Source organism: Lontra canadensis, unplaced genomic scaffold (assembly GCF_010015895.1).
Source record: "Lontra canadensis isolate GAN:19392208 unplaced genomic scaffold, GSC_riverotter_1.0 scaffold50, whole genome shotgun sequence".
Lineage (NCBI taxonomy): Eukaryota > Metazoa > Chordata > Mammalia > Carnivora > Mustelidae > Lontra > Lontra canadensis.
The window spans coordinates 4,044,293-4,063,630 of NW_022631044.1; the positions used below are offsets into that span (position 1 = coordinate 4,044,293).

General features: G+C 46.1%; 1 protein-coding gene across 2 annotated transcripts in view; it reads right to left on the minus strand.

Annotated features, from left to right (window-relative positions):
• Positions 1–19,338, minus strand: part of ARHGAP25 (Rho GTPase activating protein 25) — an 83,637-nt gene that overhangs the window by 16,054 nt on the left and 48,245 nt on the right. Inside the window, exons 4-5 of one of the 2 annotated variants that reach the window (XM_032873746.1) lie at positions 15,908–16,024; positions 1,921–2,128 (exon numbers count right to left, since the gene is read on the minus strand). In XM_032873746.1, the coding sequence (XP_032729637.1) occupies positions 1,921–2,128; positions 15,908–16,024 (325 nt within the window). The remainder of the gene's footprint in view (positions 1–1,920; positions 2,129–15,907; positions 16,025–19,338) is intronic. The other variant, XM_032873747.1, reaches the window with a different exon arrangement.

Genomic DNA, 19,338 nt, shown 5'->3' on the forward strand with positions numbered 1-19,338 from the left:
ATAAATTAATTAATTAAAAAAAATAAAGTCAAGGACAAGGGCAAATCAGGAGCCAGGTGACTTCTGAGTTCAACCCCTGCTCCCCCAGAGATTAGCCCAGGCACCACGGATGACTCTGCCAATCCTTCCGTGGTAGCACGGACCTTAAAATGTGGCACGTCTGTATGTGTCTCAGACAACTACAGCTATCAGAAGCCCATTAGTTTTGTGGATGGCAGAAGCTCAACAAAGAGATTTTAAAATGTACATGTATATGTTTAATGAGAATCAGATCTAGGTGCTCTAGAATCTACCAAATAAAAGCTCCTTTGTTTCTCTTCATTCCAGTGAGATAATTTGGGGGATCTAGAACCACACATATGACCAATGTAGGTCTGGATGAGTACCTACAAAGTTTACGTAGACCTAAGTCTCGGCCCTAGGAGGACTCTTAAGAGCCCCCAGGTGACCCCTCCTAGTTCTGGGTGTGTAAACTCTACTTCTTAGTTCTGAGGGTGGAAGAGTCATGACAAGCTGTGTAACTTTCCTTCTTCCAGCCCCAAATATTTCCCAGGAATCAAAGACTATGACTCCACCACCCAGGCTGACTTTATAGGTCCATAAAATCAAGCCCAGGGCAGGTTATCTGACAAAACCCTACAATCACCTCTATCCCTCCTGGCTGACTGTTCACATCCCTTTAGCAACAACTCACCTGTATCTTTTGATCAACTCAAAGCTAATTAAAAACATAAGAAGAAAATGGAATACAAAGTTGGTGAGCTTAATTGAACAGCTGTCTGATAATGAAATGCAATTTATAGTGTTGCTGAGAGGTCCATAAATTTGATGCCCATTACCTGCTACAGGTACAGTAACAACTCCACCCTTGCTTTCTTGTCAAAATAGAGCACGCTTGATAAGTTAACCTACTGCACACCGAGGGCAGCAGAGACGGACATGTGGTGGGCCAAACTCAGACAGTGGCTGTGAGACTGGAGAGAACAGGTGGTATGAGAGATGCTTCAGGGGGAGAACGGGCATTGCTGGTGACGGGGGAGGATATCAGGGAGAGGGACCTAATGGCATGTAGCTGTTCATGATTCTCCCAAGATCAACCCTGTTCCTAGGTCATAAATAGCCTCTTGGGGAATTTCAACCTTTGGAAACTGGATAGAGTTGAGGCCTGTCTCCCCAAATCTTGATTTATGAGCTGCTGATTTGGAAAGAACAATAGCTCTTTCATGCCAGCAGGACAAGAACACACAGGCAACCAGGGTGAATATTGCACAACAGGCGGAGAGCGTCCAATGTCGGGGTGGAGGGTGTACCAGCTGGCTGCGGCAGAGCAAGAAACCCTGGCTAGGGAGCAGCAGGAGGTTGGGCGGGCAGGAGATGGCAAGAAGAAATGTCACTACAGCTGGCAGGCCCCAACCAAACCTGGGCAACCTCCACAAGGGAGACATGGGGGGACGCCAGTCTGCTAAGTCATCAGTATGTACTCTCTCCAAAAAGGCTCAGAACTAAGTTCAGAGGTGGACGCTACGGCAGTCTCCCAAACTAACAAGAAGTCCTGGTTCTGGACACTTCTGGAAAGCTGTGGAAGAACATCAGAGCCCTTGGGTATAGAGACGGTACGTTCTCCACCACGCTGAGTCAGACCATAGAGACAGCTCAGCTCTGCCACAGTCCTCATCAGCCTGGCAGTGTGAGCCTCGAGCTAGGTCCCCTCCCACCATGGCACTCCCCCTCCCGCTACATCAGCAAGGCCCTCGTTCTAGTTCACGTCATTCCTCCTGTAGGTGATCAGCAAAACACAAGGCTCTCTTTCTCGCCAGCCAGGGTTGTGGAAGCAGCTGTGCAAGTCTTATAGCTCAGCTGGTAGAGAGAAGAGTCCCTGCCCGAGTGAGGCAGGGGGAGGGTATGGTGAGGACAGGGTACCTGTCAAAGGAGGGCCGCTCCCCGGCATCAAAAGCATCTCTGAGCTGCTTCACCAGGTTGTCCTGCCCAGGCAGTCGGAAGATGCCCTCTTCATTCAGACCATGCTGGAGGATGAACTCTGCACACTTCTCCACCAGGATGGGCACGAGGTGGGGGCCGAATTTCTGCTCATAGGCTACGGTCTCATCCAAACGCTGGCCAAACACAGCTGGGAAGAGAAAGACAGGACCTGCCCATCACTCTGACTTCCACTGGATGAACTGGTAGGTCGAAGTGCTTTGCCCAGATCTGGATTTGTTTGTGTTCCCTGTACCCTCCAAAGCTATAGTGCAATGATACTAGATGAAAGGCAGGAGACAAGTCACCCACAATATTTCCTGGGGCTATACATTTGGGGCAGTCTCTGTCAGTCTTTCTCTCTTGACCCACATTCTTACAAATTTAAAATAACAACTCACTTTCACTGAGTACATGTTGTGGGCTAGAAATTGTGCTAAGCACTGTGCATACCCATTCTCATTTAATCTCTACAGTAACCCCACGAGGTAGTAGAGTCGTTATACTCACCTTACTACGAAAGACACTGAGCCTCAGAGGCACTAGTGAACTTGCCAAGGTCACGTGCCAAGGCTTGGTAGTCAGAATTCAAGCCCTGGCAGTAAACTCAAGGAAATGTGCTCTTAACCGAAGCAGAAAACAGGCCATTTTGAATTCTGCTTGTGTCATAAAGCTTCAAAATATAACAGTCTATCACACGGCTGTCTCATACTGTATGAAACCATTGCAGCATTTTTAATAATTTAGATTGTTTACTATGTTTTACTACTTTTATTTATTTATTTTTTTAAAGATTTGCAAGGAGGAGCAGCGGGAGAGGGAGAAGCCTCAAGCAGATGAGAAGCCAGACCCAGAGCTTGATCCCAGGACTCTGGATTGTGACCTGAGCCTAAATCCAAAGTTGGTTGCCCATCTGACCGAGCCACCCAGGCACCCCATATGTTTTACTATTTTTAAAATCGCCACAGTGAACATGCTTATCCACCAAGCAGAGTTCCTGGAATGTATTCAGTGCAACGTATAATTTCTAATTAATTGCTTAATTGATTAATTAACATTTGGATGGGTGAACATAGGCTTTTTACTCTTTTGAACTATTTCCTTAGGGCAGATTCCCACACGTTGAATTACTAGGTCAAGTGGTTTGAACATTTTTATGACTCAATGGTATGCAAATTGTTGTCCAAAAATATTTTTCCAGATTACACTGCCTCCAGCAAAGCATGTGTGGACCAGTTCTAACCCAGCCCTGTCAGTACTTGGCTCTATAATTTCCCCATCCCAGTGGTACAACAAGGTTAGTTTTTAAGTCGGGATAATCATTGGCTACCCATTCTCCTACCAGGTACCCAGGCCCTTTGGTTCCTGGAAGCTCAGAAGACAGGTCATGGCTTCACCTCCACCTGATTTTCCCTCTGTCATAATTAGGCCCCTGCTACAATGACCATTTCAACTACCAGGACACTGCTTCCCAAAGTCCTTTGGTTTTCCCCATGGGTCTCTCTCTGGTGGGTCCCCTGTATCCAGTCTCTAACTAATGTGGATTCCACCTGGGAAAAGCTATCCGGAGCTCTTGAATCTACTGTGTCCTCTGCACTCCCAGCCACTGCCCTAAGCCAGACTAGACTACTCTCTCACCTATGACAGCTGCGGTCTCTTCCCTTCTGATGTCTTCAAAACTCTCTTGCTGCTTACCTTTCTAAACCACCTCCAATTTACCTAAGCACACTCCCTCGCCCCCCAACCTTGCTCTTAATAGTCATCTACTTCTTCTCCAGCTGTCATAGTGGCATTTTCCAAATTACCCCTCAAAGTCCTAGGGGCTTCCTCTGCAGCACCTCATCAAATCAGGTGCTGGGAGGTGAGGGAGGTGAATCTAGGAGGAACTGAGCATGGGGTTGTGGGGGGGTGTGGTCCTTGTACTCCCTACTCCCAACCAAATCCACTGGACTGTTGTCTGTTTTACTTACTGCATTTCAGTGAGACTGTTTGATGAACTATTTTTATAGCTAGAGTCTGAAAGTTGGGGCTGGCATTGCTTGGGTTGGCATTCCATCTGACCACCCCGCCCCCGCAACCCCGGTCTGACCCCTGAAGACACCTCTCCCTGATGTTCCCCAAAGCCACAACACTCTCCAGTCATCATGCCCTTGGATGGTCTTCTCATTGCCCAGTCTGTTCATCTCTCCTTCCTTGTTTGCTGGAATTCTATTTGTCTTCCTTGGCCTGACTCAAATATCATCACATCTGCCAACCTTTCCTTGACCCCAGCCTGAGAGACTTTGTAGCTACTTTGTGTACCTGTATTCCTTCTAAAATGTCACAATCCCTTTTGACACTGTATGGTAATTATTTGTATGTGCCCATACTCTCTGCACGACTAGGTTCCCCATTGCTGGAAATATGGAGATGCTCTCTTTTCATCCCCAGTGTTCAGCCAGGCATAAGGTAGATAGAGAGTATGTTTTGCTGAATTACTTAAAGAATTATTTCTTAAGCAAGTGCTTTCCCTGATTAATCACAACTGTGGTGTTTCTTTAGTTTAGGCACTGGTAGAGATCTCCTTGGTGAAGAATTCAGCTTCACCCTAACATTTATTGAGTGTCAGCAGCAGGCCATGTGGAATGAGTAATACAGACAAGAAAATGTAGGATATGGTTCTTGCTTTCAATAAGATTGCACTTGAGTCATGGAAATGAAAGGACAACATGCAATGTAATAAGAAACAATTAGAGAATATCAACAGCAGTATAGAATTTGGTTCCTATATGTCTGTGAATGATTGAAATAATCTGACTTAAAACAGACCACATGGCATTTGTAAAAATCCCTTGAGGGCCACCTCAAAGAGGGAGGCAGATGGGTTTCAGAGCAGTTGAAACTCAGGTTGAAGGGGGCCCCTGGACCCTGACAAGGAACCATATCCTAAACACAATGTGGGAATGTATGTGGAGACGTCAGTGCTGTCAGATGGGAGCTCTATTCCCAAGGTCCAGAGGCAAGTGCTCTGTTTGCAGGTGACCTGGAATCCAGCTCCTTCTTGCAACCCTCTGGGTAGCAAGTCCTGTAATTTTTCTCCCCAGGGATGAGAGGATGTGCTCATCCTCTATCCCTTCCAGGCCCTGCACTCAATCGTTGTGATGTCACTCTCACCAGCAAACCCACATCCCAACCCTCATCTCTCCTCCATCATCTCAGCTCTGCTGATTCCCAGTACCCTCTCCACTCCTCCATCTGGTCAACCAGAGCTCCCAGAGCTCCCAGGGAACACAGCATTCCATATCATGGAAGGTCATATTCCCAATCTCGGGAAAAACTTGGTTCCAAATCTTCCCCACTTGCCTTGCACTCACCACCCCTTCCTTCCCTTCTCTATCTCAGCAGATGACCTTGGCTCCTCTTTAACTTCTCTTCCTAAGTGAGGACATGATGATGACATCCTCATCCCCAGGCCCTGACTCTCTGGTCCCTCCTCCTCTGCCTGTCTGTCTGTCTGCTCTCAGAGGAAGAAAACAACCCTGTGCTTTCCTCTAAAATGTTGCTTTCTCAGCCTGTGGGTTCCATCTTTTCTTACCTCTTCTAGGACTTCACTTCTTTTGTATTTTAAATTTTTCTTCTTTCAATTGAAAGAGCCCAAGTGCATCCAAGTCTGCCAATTTATTAAACAATAACTTCCTGTCCCAGCTCTCAAACACCACTACTTGTCTTCCTGTCTTCATCAGTATACTCATAAGAGAACATGTCTACTTCCAGCCTCACGGGCTCTACTTCTTCACTTATCAACCTCTCAGCCTCTCAGCCCATCCCAGTCTGGTTCCATTAGCCTGAGTCTTTCCACCCAATCCACTCAATAAAATTTCCAGTTCAGAAATGGCCAGGCATGGCCTATGTCCATTCCACACCCTGCTAGTCTTCCCTGAAGACTCTTGATGCTGTTGATTCTCTTTCCTCATCAAGACTTTATCCCTACATGATGACAAAGCCATCTGTTCTCATTCTATTCCTATGTCCTTGCTGGCTTCTCTGCAATCTTCTTTACTGTGCTCCTTCCTCCACCTGCTCCTTTAGTATGTCGCTTCCTGGCATTCCAACTCAGCCGTCTCCTCCCTCTAGATATTCTCTTTGGCAAGGTCCCATGATTCGGTACATTTGGATATCACCTATAGACTGATAATTGTAAATCCACACGTCTGGTTCAGAGCTATCTGTCTATCTATCCATCCATCCATCCATCCTTTCCCATCAAAAGTCTAATGGCAGTCCCCCCAGTGTCTTCTCCAATCTCACTCTCATCCCACCCCCAACATTCCCAAATCACTACTTATCCTGTAGCCTTCTTCCCAATAAATAGCATTCAGTCACTCAAGCACTAAAGCATCAGGCACTTTCCTAGGCACAGAGAGTACAAAGCCATCAACGCAAGGTACTTGCACTCAACAAACCTCATTAGCTGAAGGGTGAGTGTTAGGATTGTCTGCAACACCCTCTCTTTCCCTCCAAACCGATCAGCACTTTCTAAATTAAACCATCTCTCTTCTCTGTCCTCGCTGTCAAAATTATTGTGATGGTTTCTTTTGCAACCCTGTTTCTTGTAAACTCCTCCCACTAGAATTCACAAAGTCATTCAACAAATACAAACTGAGTATCTGCTGTGGACCAGCCTCTCTGGTAGCTGGAGATTAGGATAAAAATAATGAAAAAAATGTCTTTGCTTTTGAAAACTCTGGAACTAACATCCTTCCTCCTTCTCCCCACCTGGGAACCTGATTTTCCAGCAGCAGGAGTTCCAACTCTCTTCTGCTCAGAGGGAACTGGTCCCTCCCTCCTCTGTCCTCCCAGAGCTCCCATAGATAGCTCTATCCTACCATTTCTCAGGTAGTTTAGTTTTAAACATGTCTCTCTTCTTCTGGACTGTGGGCTCCTCAAAGGCAGACAGCCCGTCTGGTTTACCCTCTATTTTTATTTCCTGGCACAGAGCCTGGCGCATGATGGACCAGTCCTTGAAGAGCTTTCACCAGCGGTCTCCCATTGCTCTCGTCCTCCACTCCTTCTCTTCTGAAAGTACTCTGATCAGCACTTCTCCAAACTTGCTCTTGTCAAAGAGATCAATGGCCTTTACATTTTTGAAACCAAGAAGTCAAATTCTCAGTCTTCCTCTTAACTGCTCTATCAGCACCATGTGACAGAGCAAATCACTCCTCTTGAGACACTTTTCTCGTGGTTTTTGGCACTCCCACTTGGTTCTCAATTTATCTCACGGGCCACACTTCCTCAGCCTTCTCGGATGATTCCTCCTATTCTCCCTGTCTTCTAAATGTTGGAGTGTCCTGGGCCTTCCTTCCCTCAACCTCATGTGCTTCCTAGCACTCCCACTCTTTTCATATTACCCATATAACAAAGACACTGAACTACATGCCTCCAGCCTAGAAATCAGTCAGAGCTCTTCCCTCCAGCAAGAAATGGCCACAGCAGGCTGTAGATACCACAGGACCAACAGAAGAGGAAGAGCCTCCTGGTTTTCTTTAGTCTGTTTCAATCAAGCTTTGTCACTCTCCATCTCCAATCACATATGAGGAGTCTGGAATAGAAAACCTTCCTGGAACTCCAAAGACCCAATCCTGAGTCACACCTACCTCTGACTTCTCAGTCCTGATCACTACCCTTTGATCCTGGGTGGACATGAAAGAGCCTAGACCCCAAGGAAACGAGGGAAGGAAGAAGACAGCAGACAGTGGGGTGGGAGGCACTCGAAGACCGTTCTCCACCTCGGGCTCCCCTGCCTCTCAGGCTGCCCCCACTCCTTCAAGGAACTAGTGCCCCTGCTCTTCCTGCCCTTGGCCAGCCAGTCAGTAACTCAAAATTGCTCCTCACTCTGGTCCAGTCACTATTAATAGAGACATTGCCATCTTAATGGGTACAAATCTTAATTGATTAATTCTAATACATAGTGTAATAATTCTAATTATTAATACATTTAATTAATTAAGCTAATTTTATGAAGACATGCCCTAGAAGGTGTCGTGTGTGCTCTCACTTAGTCCTCATAAGAACCTTACAAAATGTGGTGCAAAAACAATGAATACTGTTACACTGAAAAGAAGTTTAAAAAAAAAAGAACCTTACAAAAAAATAGATATTATTGTTCCATTTTACAGATGGATAAACTGAGACTTAGATTAGGAACTTGTCCACTGTTGTATTTACCTCATGATTCTAAATTTAATACTTTAATCTTTCTTGTTTAAAGCCAGTGGAATACAATTGTCTAGGTGAAATTTCAGACATCATTAAGTCTCAAGGGGAACAAGAAAGGGGTAGGCGGCTTCCTAGTCTCTGTGGCCATCCTCCGTTCCACCCTTTACTTCTAAGCTTCCTCCTCAGACTTGCTAGGCAGCCCCAGGATACTGAGTTGCTCTGGGGAAGCGAAAGCAGAAGGATTATCTGTCAACTCCTCTCTAACCTCATCTCTCCCTTTCGTATCACACATACACTCCTGGGTTCAAGACAAGAGCCCCTCCCCACACTGCCTCTGGTCCAGCCCAGAAGGACTGCCCCGCCCCTGTCCCCTCTTTCCCACTGGCCTTTTGTGGTTTTTGTTTTGTTTTTAAGATTTTATTTATTTACTTGACAGAGAGAGAGGAATCACAAGTAGGCAGAGAGGCAGGCAGAGAGGGAGGGGGAAGCAGGCCCTCTGCTGAGCAGAGAGCCGGATGCAGGGCTTGATCTTAGGACCCTGGGATCATGACCCAAGCCGAAGGCAGAGGCTTTAACCCACTGAGCCACCCAGGTGCCCCCCACCCACTCGCCTTTTGACCCAGCCCTGGTACCTGCTTTCCAGGGGGGTCAGTTCCAGAAACAGCCCCATCTCCATAGGAGAGGGAAGGGGAGCTGGGCAGAGTGCCTTTTAGTGGAAGAGTTGAATCACAAAATAGGGAAGAAATACCTTTCTTTTGGAGCTTGGGGGTTTTCCTCCTGAAATTCCAGCAAGAGAGCAGTGCCAGGGCAGAAAAGCCACAGCCCAGGTCCCACTGCGGCATCCTAAGAACATGAGGCATGATGGGGTCCGAGGAATCACAGCCTCTGCCGGGGCCAGCCTCAAGCCTTCCCTCCTCTCCAACCTGGAAGAACCATCCTCTCTCGATTCCAGATCAGCACATGCTTGTAAATACTGCTCAGGTTCTGACTCCAGCGCGGAAATCATGGGATCTGTCGGCACCTGCCCCAGGCCCTCCCTCCCTCCTTCCCACACTACTTCCCCTCCCCACTCACCTTTATACACATGAGTCTTGGCTTTTAAAGAGTGAACATAAAGCTGTCAGGGCCCGCAATAAAAATAAGTGCCTCCTTTTACTTAGCAGCTAATTGTCAACTGCCATTCAAGGAATAGAATGGAGGTGGGTTAAAAAAAAAAAAAAATTCCCCACACAAGCCCTTACCAGCATTGCCCCATATATCAAAGTGTCTGGCAGGAACACAGGATTTCACTTAGTGTTGATGAAGCCAGCCCACCCTTGTCTGAAAATGCTTTCAGAGTTGCACGTGGCTCAGTCAAGCCTTCAGAGAGAATGATCTTGGAGGTGGGTTGTGGGGTAAACCGAGACGATTCCCCCCTCCCGTTGAGAAGATTTTAGCAAATAGTGCAGCAACCCCGCCAGACATGCCCAGGAGACTTGGAATGGACTCTCAGCATCATGAGGGGACAGGTGAGAGCAGGAGGGATTGCCAGGAGGAGTAATGCGATGCCCCCCCCCCCACCCAGTGTTCATGGCTCATAGGCTGGGAATCAAAGACTCCATCGACACCACATTCTCCTTCCATGCCACATTCACGCCCATGTCGTGGCAACGTTGCCTTGGAAATGTTCTGCACACCTGCTTACTTTTCTCCATCTTCACCAGCACCACCCTCATCCAAGCTGCCTTAGGAGGAAGACCGACAGCTTTAGCAAGGCTATGTCCACTGTTCTCACCTTCCTCTCACTCCAGAGCCTGTTCTCCTTTCTGTCACAGGACCTTGGTATGTGCTATTCCTCTGACTGAGATACTGTTCCTCTTCTCCCTCCTTTGCCTACTCAGCCTCTACTAACCCTTCAGATTTAAGCTTAATCATCACTAGTTCAGGGAAGCTTTCCCTAAACTTCTTGACAAAGACATTTCTCCCCACCGTGCATTATGGGTTCTTCCTTCATGGTACTTTTCCCAGTTGTAATGTTATGGTTTGGGGGTCGATTCATTTCTGTCTTCTATTAGACTTAGAGGAGACTTAGTGTTTTCTCACTGGGGTATCCCCAGAGCTAGCACAGTGCTTGGCTCATGCTCAAGAAATATTTGTTGAGTAAATGAATGAATAAGTATCTGTCTTGGGGCGCCTGTGTGGCTCAGTGGGTTGAGCGTTCAACTCTAAATTTCAGCTCAGGTCGTGGTCTCAGGGTCGTGGGAACGAGGCCTGTGTCAGGCTCCACACTAAAAAGGGAGTCTGCTGGAGATTCTTTCTCTCTCCCTCTGTCCCTCCCCGAGCTCATGCTCACTCTCTCGCTCTCGCAAATAGAATAAATAAATCTTAAAAAAAAAAAAAAAAGTTATCTGTCTCCAGGGATGGGGGACTACTAAAAATAAGGTAAAATCAAACTTCTTGGGCAGATGGTAAAAGAGAAAAAGAAAGAAAAAAGGCATCCTTCTTAATATCCAGTTTATCTAGAGAAAAGGAATCAGAACACACGGAGTAACAATGAATCACAGAGATAGGACACTCCCACGGGCTAACCCTGCTGTAGATTGTGAAATCATGTTCTGAATGATGTGGACAACTTAGGAAAGAAGAGGAAGAAAAGGAACCCAAGGCATGTAACAACCCACTGTTCATATACTCTATGCCTAGTGTTGGCAAACACTCAAATATGCTTAAAACAGGGGACCTGGCCCGGGCCTTACAACCAGGTTGGTCAGAGCAGAACTAGGCAGGATTTCCGACCAATCAGCATTTTGCAATGTGGCCTGCCTGCTCCCTGGGGGTGGGGCAGACACCTGGCTTCAGGGTGAGGATCCAGGCAGCACAGAGCTGTCCAGCGGAGGGAGGGGTGGTTTAGAATAAAAGGGACTAGTCACTCAAAGCCCAGATGGGATCACCTCCCTTCCTTTTCTTCTACTTAAATTAGGAAAACTTGGAATTGCATCCAGAACTTTTGGGAAAAAAAGTAAATCTAACGTTTCCAGCCAGGCCCTTAGGAAAGATGAATGCAGAAAAAAGAGATAAATTGGCTGGCTAGCAATGAAAAGCCTAGAACACCAAGGCACACCACGGTGCTGCTTTCCAAGGAGTGATGTGGTGATTTACTATAAGAAATATGTTTTTGGTCTTTCACCCATTTCCTGCCATGGAGCTCCTAAAACTCTTGGAATTTGCTTGGAGGAAAGAGATAAAGGTATCTTTTGTTATGTTAATGAGGCGAGTTTAGAAAAGCACCTTGGATGTGGGCTGATTAACAGTAGAACCGCCTAGTGATTACAGGGTTGGAGCTTTCTGTCCCACCCACTGACCTCCAGAGAAGCGGGAGGAGCTGGAGATTAAGTTCAGAACAAACAGTCAATGATTTAATCAATCATACTGATGCAATAGTCTCCATAAAACCTAAAAGGCTATGGGGTTTGGAGAATTTCTGGGTTGATGGATACCTGAAGATTTCCGGGAGACTGGTATTCCTTGAGATGGTCTTTGCCACACCTTGACCCATGCATCTCTTCCATTTGGCTGTTCCTAAGTTAGATCCTTTTATAATAAAGGGGCAGTCTATTAAGTAAACTGGTTTCCTCAGTTCTGGGACCCCCTTTGGCAAATTAATTGAACCCAGGGAAGGGGTCATTGGAACCTCCAATCCATAGCCATTGGGTCAAAAGCACAGGTGACAATCTGGACTTGAAACTGGGACCTGAAATGCATGAAAGGGGAGACATCTTGCAGTACCGAGCCCTTTGCCCGTGCAATCCAATTCTATCTCTAGGCAGATAGTGTCAGAACTAAGTTAAATTGCTGGACATCTAGCTGGTGTCCAAGAATTTCTGGGATGTGTGGAGATGCATTGGAAATGGTCCCAGAATGGGACAAGGTGAGAGGAATGTTCAGAGCAGCTAGGAGGAAGGAGGAGCCAAGGGGAAAAAGCTCGGTGTGTCATGGGAACGACGTGGTCCTTCTTTCTTGTCAAGGCAGAATGGCAGCCAGAAAAGAGACTGGGGCAAGAAAGGCCTTGGCTCTGCAAAACCATCACGAGAATAACTTCTAAAACATAGTTTGGACTCCGTACCTGGGTAGTACAAAGGGACCATTTTTGGGGAAGAGCTTCCACAGCTTTTATCAGATTATCTAAGGGATCTACAAGCCATGAAGAGTTTCACCAAAGCTCACCATTAACACACTTTGAGCGAGATCATTCTAGAGGCAGCGACCCATTTTCCGCATAGTTTCCCAGGTAAGCTGATGGTCGCCAAGCAAGGAGGAGAGCCTACGGGAGTAGAACCCTGGACCACCATGGGAAGAGAAGGCCATTCCTTCACATCCACTGTGTCAGGCACTGTTTCAATTCTGGGATACAGCACTGAGCAAGACAGAGAAAGAGATTCCTGCCAAGTAGATTGAAGGTTTCCTTCTTACCAGGGAGACCAACTACGGACAAATGAGTTAAATATTTAGCAAGCTGCTAGAGCATAGTACTGATGAGAAAAATGAAGAAGGAAAGAGGGAGAGGAAGGGTCAAGGATAGGCCAAGGGAGGCATTCAATGTCAAATGGGATGATGGAGGGAGGGCTCACTGATATCTGAGCAAAGACCTACAAAAAAGCATAGTACCAAGCCACACAGCCACACTGGAAAGAGGATTCCAGACAACAAATAGCGATGTGCCTGAGGCAGGAATATACCTTGGGTATTTGGGGAAAAGCAAGGCAGCTGGTTTTGGGACCACTGTTGTAATTCAGATAAGATGGTAGGGCGCCTCAACGAGGATGCTGGTATTGGAGATGCTAAGAAGAGAGCTTTTCTGGGTGGGAAAGGCCATAAAAAGTATCAGGAGGGCTGGAGAGAGGCAGCAGCAGCAGCAACATCTCTCAGTGACTTTCCAGTGGTTGAGGGATGTGCCCTGCAGATTGAGCGGGCCCGGCTCAGAGGCACTTTCCGAGTGTCTGCTGTGACAAAGCTGCCTATGGAGGCAGGAGCCCCGGCCCCACTCCTTGGCAGCTGGGCCCCTCGGACTAATCATCTACTTCCTCAGGACAGAAGTTTCCTGACTTACAAACAGGAAGAACAAATGTCAGTCTTGCTTCATGGCCTCAGACTGGACCCTCTGTTGTCTTAAAATGCCTTCTCCTCCCAAGATCTAGCATTCAGATGCAACTAGAGGCTTTGGGCACATCTGAAATGCCACGCCAGGGACAAATTCTGTTCTTTGAATAAATAAATATGCTGTACTCTTTCTTTCTCGTCCTTTGGACTTTCCCTGGCCTGCAGGATTTACGCTCGACTGGCTTCTCACGTGGTAGGGGAAAGAAGAAATCCCCACCTGGAGTAGGACCCAGTAGAGCAGCTCCCCATGACAAGGCTGAGCCAAGCACCATATAAGGCATGGTGGCTATTAAAGTGCTGGGCTGGGGAAAGCAGGAAATGGTCCACAGGACTCGGGGCCAACAAGGAGGGTCACCGCTAAACCTCCCCAAGCTGAACGGCAGAGAAGAGAGCTTTAATCAAAAATCTCATCTTGGACTGATTAGCATAGCAAAAATGAAGTGTCTAGGAACTGGGAAATGGTTAATGAAACCACGCTCCCCTTTTTGTAATAGGATGCAGCTGATCGGACAGTGGTGGCAGGCACTCTGGAGTTAGGGTGTCCCATCAGTAACTTTTTTTCTCCCAGCCCCCTGCTAGGCAGGTCGCAGACTGCAGGACTGCCTCCTTGGCCCAGCTCCTGAGTTTGCAAGGGGTCTCCTGACCCCAGCTGAGCCAGGTGGGTCTTCTTTCTCAGGAGTTTGGAATGGGGTGGTGGAGGTTGAGCTCAGCCTCTGCTCTGCTTGAGAGAGAAGTCCAGGGAAGCTGGCACAGCTGTCTGGAGCCACAGGCAGGAGTAAGTCCCGGAGCACTGCTAACTTAGGCAAACCCAGGCAGGTACGCGGAGAAAAGCAGAATGCGACGCTGCACTGCCCCAGAGAATCCAAAAGGATAAGGTCTGGGCCCATAGTCCAGTTCTTGGCCCCACCCTCTTGAGTCCTCTTGGCAATTCTCCCATAGTCTCTGAGTAGCTACTGTACCGACCCAGTAAATCCCTCTTTGTTTAACATCATTGCATGCGATTTCTACTTTTTGCAACCAAATAACCCCTGAAACGAATCGATATAACAACATGGGAAAAAGCCTTTAGCTATAAAATAAAAGGTATTGTATATATTCCATTCTTGTCATTCTGGGGAAAAAAAAAAAAAAAAAAAGAATGTAGATATGAATATTACCCGGAAGGAAAGCATAAAAATTCCTCTGCTGGTTGTAGGGGTAATTATTTTCCTATATTTTTTCAAATTTCCACAAAGTTGTTATGGTGCTCATAATTTCTAAAGAAACCATTGGGCAATCCAATAAATATTTAATATTGGAACTGTAAAAAGCTCCCCCACATGACTTCCAAAATAATAGGCAGCACAGTTGATAATTATATACGGGTATTCTGGAGTTGACAGAAAGTGTGTTCCTAAAAAGCTGACAGAAAGTGATCACTCGAGATGGCCCACATCAGTTCCTCATATTTTTATGAAAGGAAAAAACACATGCTGGATTCACCTGTTTCGTCAATTGCAGATGTTTTTGTTTTGTTTTAGTTTTTTACAAATTTGTATTTAAATTCAATTTAGTTAATATACAGGGTATTATTAGTTTCAGGGGTAGAATTTAGTGTTTCATCACTTACACAGAACACCCAGTGTTCATCCCATCACGTGCCCTCCTTCCTGCCCATCACCCAGTTACCTCATTGCCCCACCAAACTCCCATCCAGCAACCCTCAGTTTGTTTCCTAGAGTTAAGGGTCTTTTATGGTTTTCCTTCCCTTCCCCTATGTTCATCTTTTTTGTTTCTTAAATTCCACATATGAGTGAAACCATAAGGTATTTCTCTTTCTCTGACTTTTTTCTTTTAGCATAATACCCTCTAGTTCCATCTGTGTCGTTGCAAAGGGCAAGATTTCATTCTTTCTGATGGCTGGGTAATATTCCATTATATCTATATGTGTGTGTGTGTGTGTGTATACACACACACACATAATACATATCTACATATATATGTATATATATCACATCTTTATCCATTCATCTGTCAATGGACATCTGGTCTCTCTGCCTATTTTGGCTCTTGTGGACGCTGGGTTAATTGCAGATATTTTTTTCACAGCAGTTTCTCCTCTAGTATGGACTCGACACCGGGGTTGCCAGAAAACTCAAACACATGAGTCATGGAGCCCAGAAAAGTGCTCACCCTGAATTCACAGAGCACCTGGGGGTGGGACACAGTTCCTGAACCTCCCCTCAGTCTGACCGCCCCAGTTTCAGCCAGCCGCTTCACTTTCCTGTGCTGATCAGCCTCCCCCAGCTTTCAGTATAGATCTTGCCATCACCCTCTGGCCCCATGACCCCATAACCGGGCAGAATCCTGGTGCCACAGAATGTTGTACACATTTGCCACTGCGGTGCAAAGGGCTGCAGTTCGCCCGGCTAATCTAGAGTTGCCTCTTGAGCTCATGCAGGGAGCAAAGCTAAATACTTGGCAACGAGAATAACCTCAGAGTTGTCCTCTCATGGTCTCTGCTGAACGCTGTTCGGGGAGGGATCGTGTGTGGAGCTACTAACTCCCCATCTTTGAGCTGTCACAGACACCTGCCCAGGAAAGCCTGCAGAGTCCTTACCTCCAGAGGGCGTGCCAGCGACTCTCTTAAGGAATTTAACCCATTCCTCCATCTCGGCCTGAGAGGTGGCCATGAGGACATAGGAGTCCTGTCCTGTGCGACTCTGGTCCCATGAGGCTGGAGGAAAAAGTAATAGTAATGAAAGTCTTCGAGTGGTGAGCAGCCGGGACAAAGGGAAGCGAAGGGAAGTTGAACTTCAGTGGCTTCCTTGGTTCAAACAACACAAAAGCATTTATCTGCTTATCCTCAAGGGAACCAAACATCGATGCACCCAAAACCCTAATTCTATACATAAACCACTGAATACCCGTGGTTTGCAAGGAGGATGCCTTGGGCTGAGATCTGCTCCTGTGGCGGAGAGAAGCCATTTCCGACCAGAAAAGAAGAGAAGTTCAGGGGGCAGTGTCGGTGTTAGAGAAGAGAGGCTCAGCCCATACAATTGTGAAGACTTCAGTCCATCACACCGTCACCATCAGCTTCGATATTTTCCTAAGCTACTCATGAGCTCAGCTGTTGGGGTGGGGAGGATAACAGCAACTCAAGGAGCACATGTGTGCCTTTCTCACAAAATCAGTGCTTCCCATTCAGAATTTCTACTCTCCTACCTGCACAAGACATTATAAATGGTAGGTTCTTAATACATAGTTGATGGACAAATGAAGTTTGTTAGGACTTTCTTTACCATTTGGACTTTAAGCCCATGATTATGGACAGACATATGTAATGTTTCCTGGGTTTGTGTTGTCAGACAACAGGGTGGCAGAAATGACAAGGGGGTGGAACAGGGAGAGGATGCCAAGAGAAAGAATGAAAGAAAGCGACAAAAAGAGAAAGCGGGTCAGAGAAGGAAAAGAGAGGGAGAAGGAAAGCATCAAGCACAGGTCTGAGGAAGGACAAGAACATAATAGCATTCCCTTTCGATTACAAGTGGCTATTAAATTTCAAAGTGTCTGTGTAAGCACCAACTCATTCTTCTCACAATGTCAAGGCATTTCTCTTAAAAAGAGTTTGTTCTAGCACCCCAGTTGTGCCCAAACCTGTCTTTTCTCGCAAAGTAACAAAAGACCTTCAAAATCCCTTTGGTTCTGATCTCTTGAACTTAAATTACTATCACTACATTCTTTTATGCTTTGGGACAGCCCTATTCGGAATCCATCCTATCACTGGGTCATCAGCTCTTCTGACCAGAAGAGTCAGTCCATGGAGGCCCTGACCACTCCTGAGATCTAGGTGTTTCCAGAAGTAAAATGAGAAGTAAAAAGTGGTCAGGGTAGAACTAAAGAATCCTGTAGGAATCACAATATCATTTTGAAATAGAAGGGGCTCTAGTATCATTTCCTCTCTGTAGCTAATGGAACTCAAGTCCAGAGATGCAAAGAGACCTGCCCATTGGCACCCAGAAAGTTACCACCACACTCAAGGTTCGGCCCCTGATCTTTCTCCCAATAATTGCTACTAGCCCCTATGGCTTCCAATTTGACCTTGGCCAAAATTTATCTGGCACCCTTCTCCACCATGCTTATTCTCCAGTCTCTTGTGTGTAAAAAACATGCCTTTTCAGTTTAACCTGACTTCTGGGAGATCTTTTAGTTTTGCCATTAGTTTTGTCTCTCAACTCCATTGAGACACACCCAGCTCTCAGGATGCTCCTGACTGGCCAGGGCTTTGATGGACTGATCCTTCTGATCAAAAGCCAATGACCCGATGACAAGAAGGATTGTAAATCAGATCATCCCAAAGGGTAAAGAAGGTGAAGCTCCACGATATTAGATAGGTTCAAGAGATCAAAAGCAAAAGGATTTCAAAAATCTTTTCCTGCCCTATAAAACAATTAATGTGGGGCACACTGGAGTGTCTGCTCTATTTAAAATGGTAAGTGAGGGGCACCTGGGTGGCTCAGTTGGTTAAGTGTTTGCCTTCAGCTCAGGTCATGATCCCAGGGTCCTGGGACGGAGCCCCAAGTTGGGTTTCCTGTTCAGTGGAGAGTCTGCTTCTCCCTTTCCAGTCCCCCTCCTCTGCTCATGCTCTCTCTTAATATCTCTGTCTCTCAAATAAATAAATAAAATCTTCTTTAAAAAGTAAAAAAAATAAAATAAAAAATAAAATGGTAAGTGACCGGCCACTATCCCCACCTCAACCAGAATTTTTTCTCTCTTTATTTGCTTTCATTTTTTCCATTGCACTTATTCCATCATAAGCAGTCCACTGTCAGTCTCCCCCATTAGACTATCATGTAGGCTTGTTCTTTTCTGGATTCCCGGTTCCTACAGTAGTGCCTAGCTCATGGCAGGTACTCAATAAATCTGTTGTTACATCTCACCAGGCAGTATGAGAATGAAATGCAACAAGAGGAATAACTCTCTGTATCCTTGATGACTTCCTTTGGGTGGAAGGAAAACAGATAGTTATTCTGCTAGAGGTAAGTAGGGAGAGCAAGGCTTGCCCTAAATTTTTGCCTGCTCTTAGGAAAGAAACACATAGCAGAGCTACAAGGAAAGGCTTCTCTCTGGCTTTTGTGACAGTGACACAGGTGATCACAGAGAGAGGGCCCTGAATAGGAAGGCCATTTCTCAGGGCCAGCGTTGGTCCCTGAGAATCGTCTTGCCTGAGATCATGACAAAAAGAGGAACTAAAAAGTCTCTAAAGTGAAGCTTGCCTCACTTTAAGTTGAATGAAGACTTGAGAATGATGGCTCCTTTAGGAAACCGTTAGGAAAATGGTTCCCTACCTTATTACTGCTTTAGAATTGTTGTTTGTTCTTATGAGACACGTGTGCGTGCAAGCACTTGCATGAGCACACCCAGAGGCCTGCAAGTGTACGTGATAATGAGATACCATAGCCTAGCAATCTTCAAGGGCACTAAGCTTTGGGTGCAAAGCCCACAGTGAATCCTAAGGAAGACCTCTCAGTAATTTCCATAACGGAAATTTAGGCTTGGGACACACGTTACCATGGATGGTTGCATCCCATGAACTGTGCTGGGAAAGGGGTCCTCGGACTAAAGGAATCTTGTAGGAAGAAGTGGGGCTTTCTCAGGGAAGAGAGACTAAAAAATAAACTATTCTTTTGAGGAGGAAGAGAGATGGACAGAACTTCAGATAAAAAAAAAAAAAAAAGGAGTGCCCACTGGGGAGGAGGCCACCCAGAAAAGCTGAACCTTAAAAATTGTTTTTCTTCATTTCCTATAGCAGTAGCAAGTTTCAGGATAGATTTCTACCTTATAATTTCCTCTAGTTATCCCCAAATGTCAAACACTGACATGGCACTAACTATATACCAGTCACTATACCAAATGGGCCAAATCGATTTCATTGTGCCAAATCGAGTTCTTTCTTTCATTCTCACTATCCTCTTCATTGTCTCCATGTCACAGATAAACAAACAGAGGCAGGAAGAAATGAAATAATTTGATCACAGCTACCCAAATAGA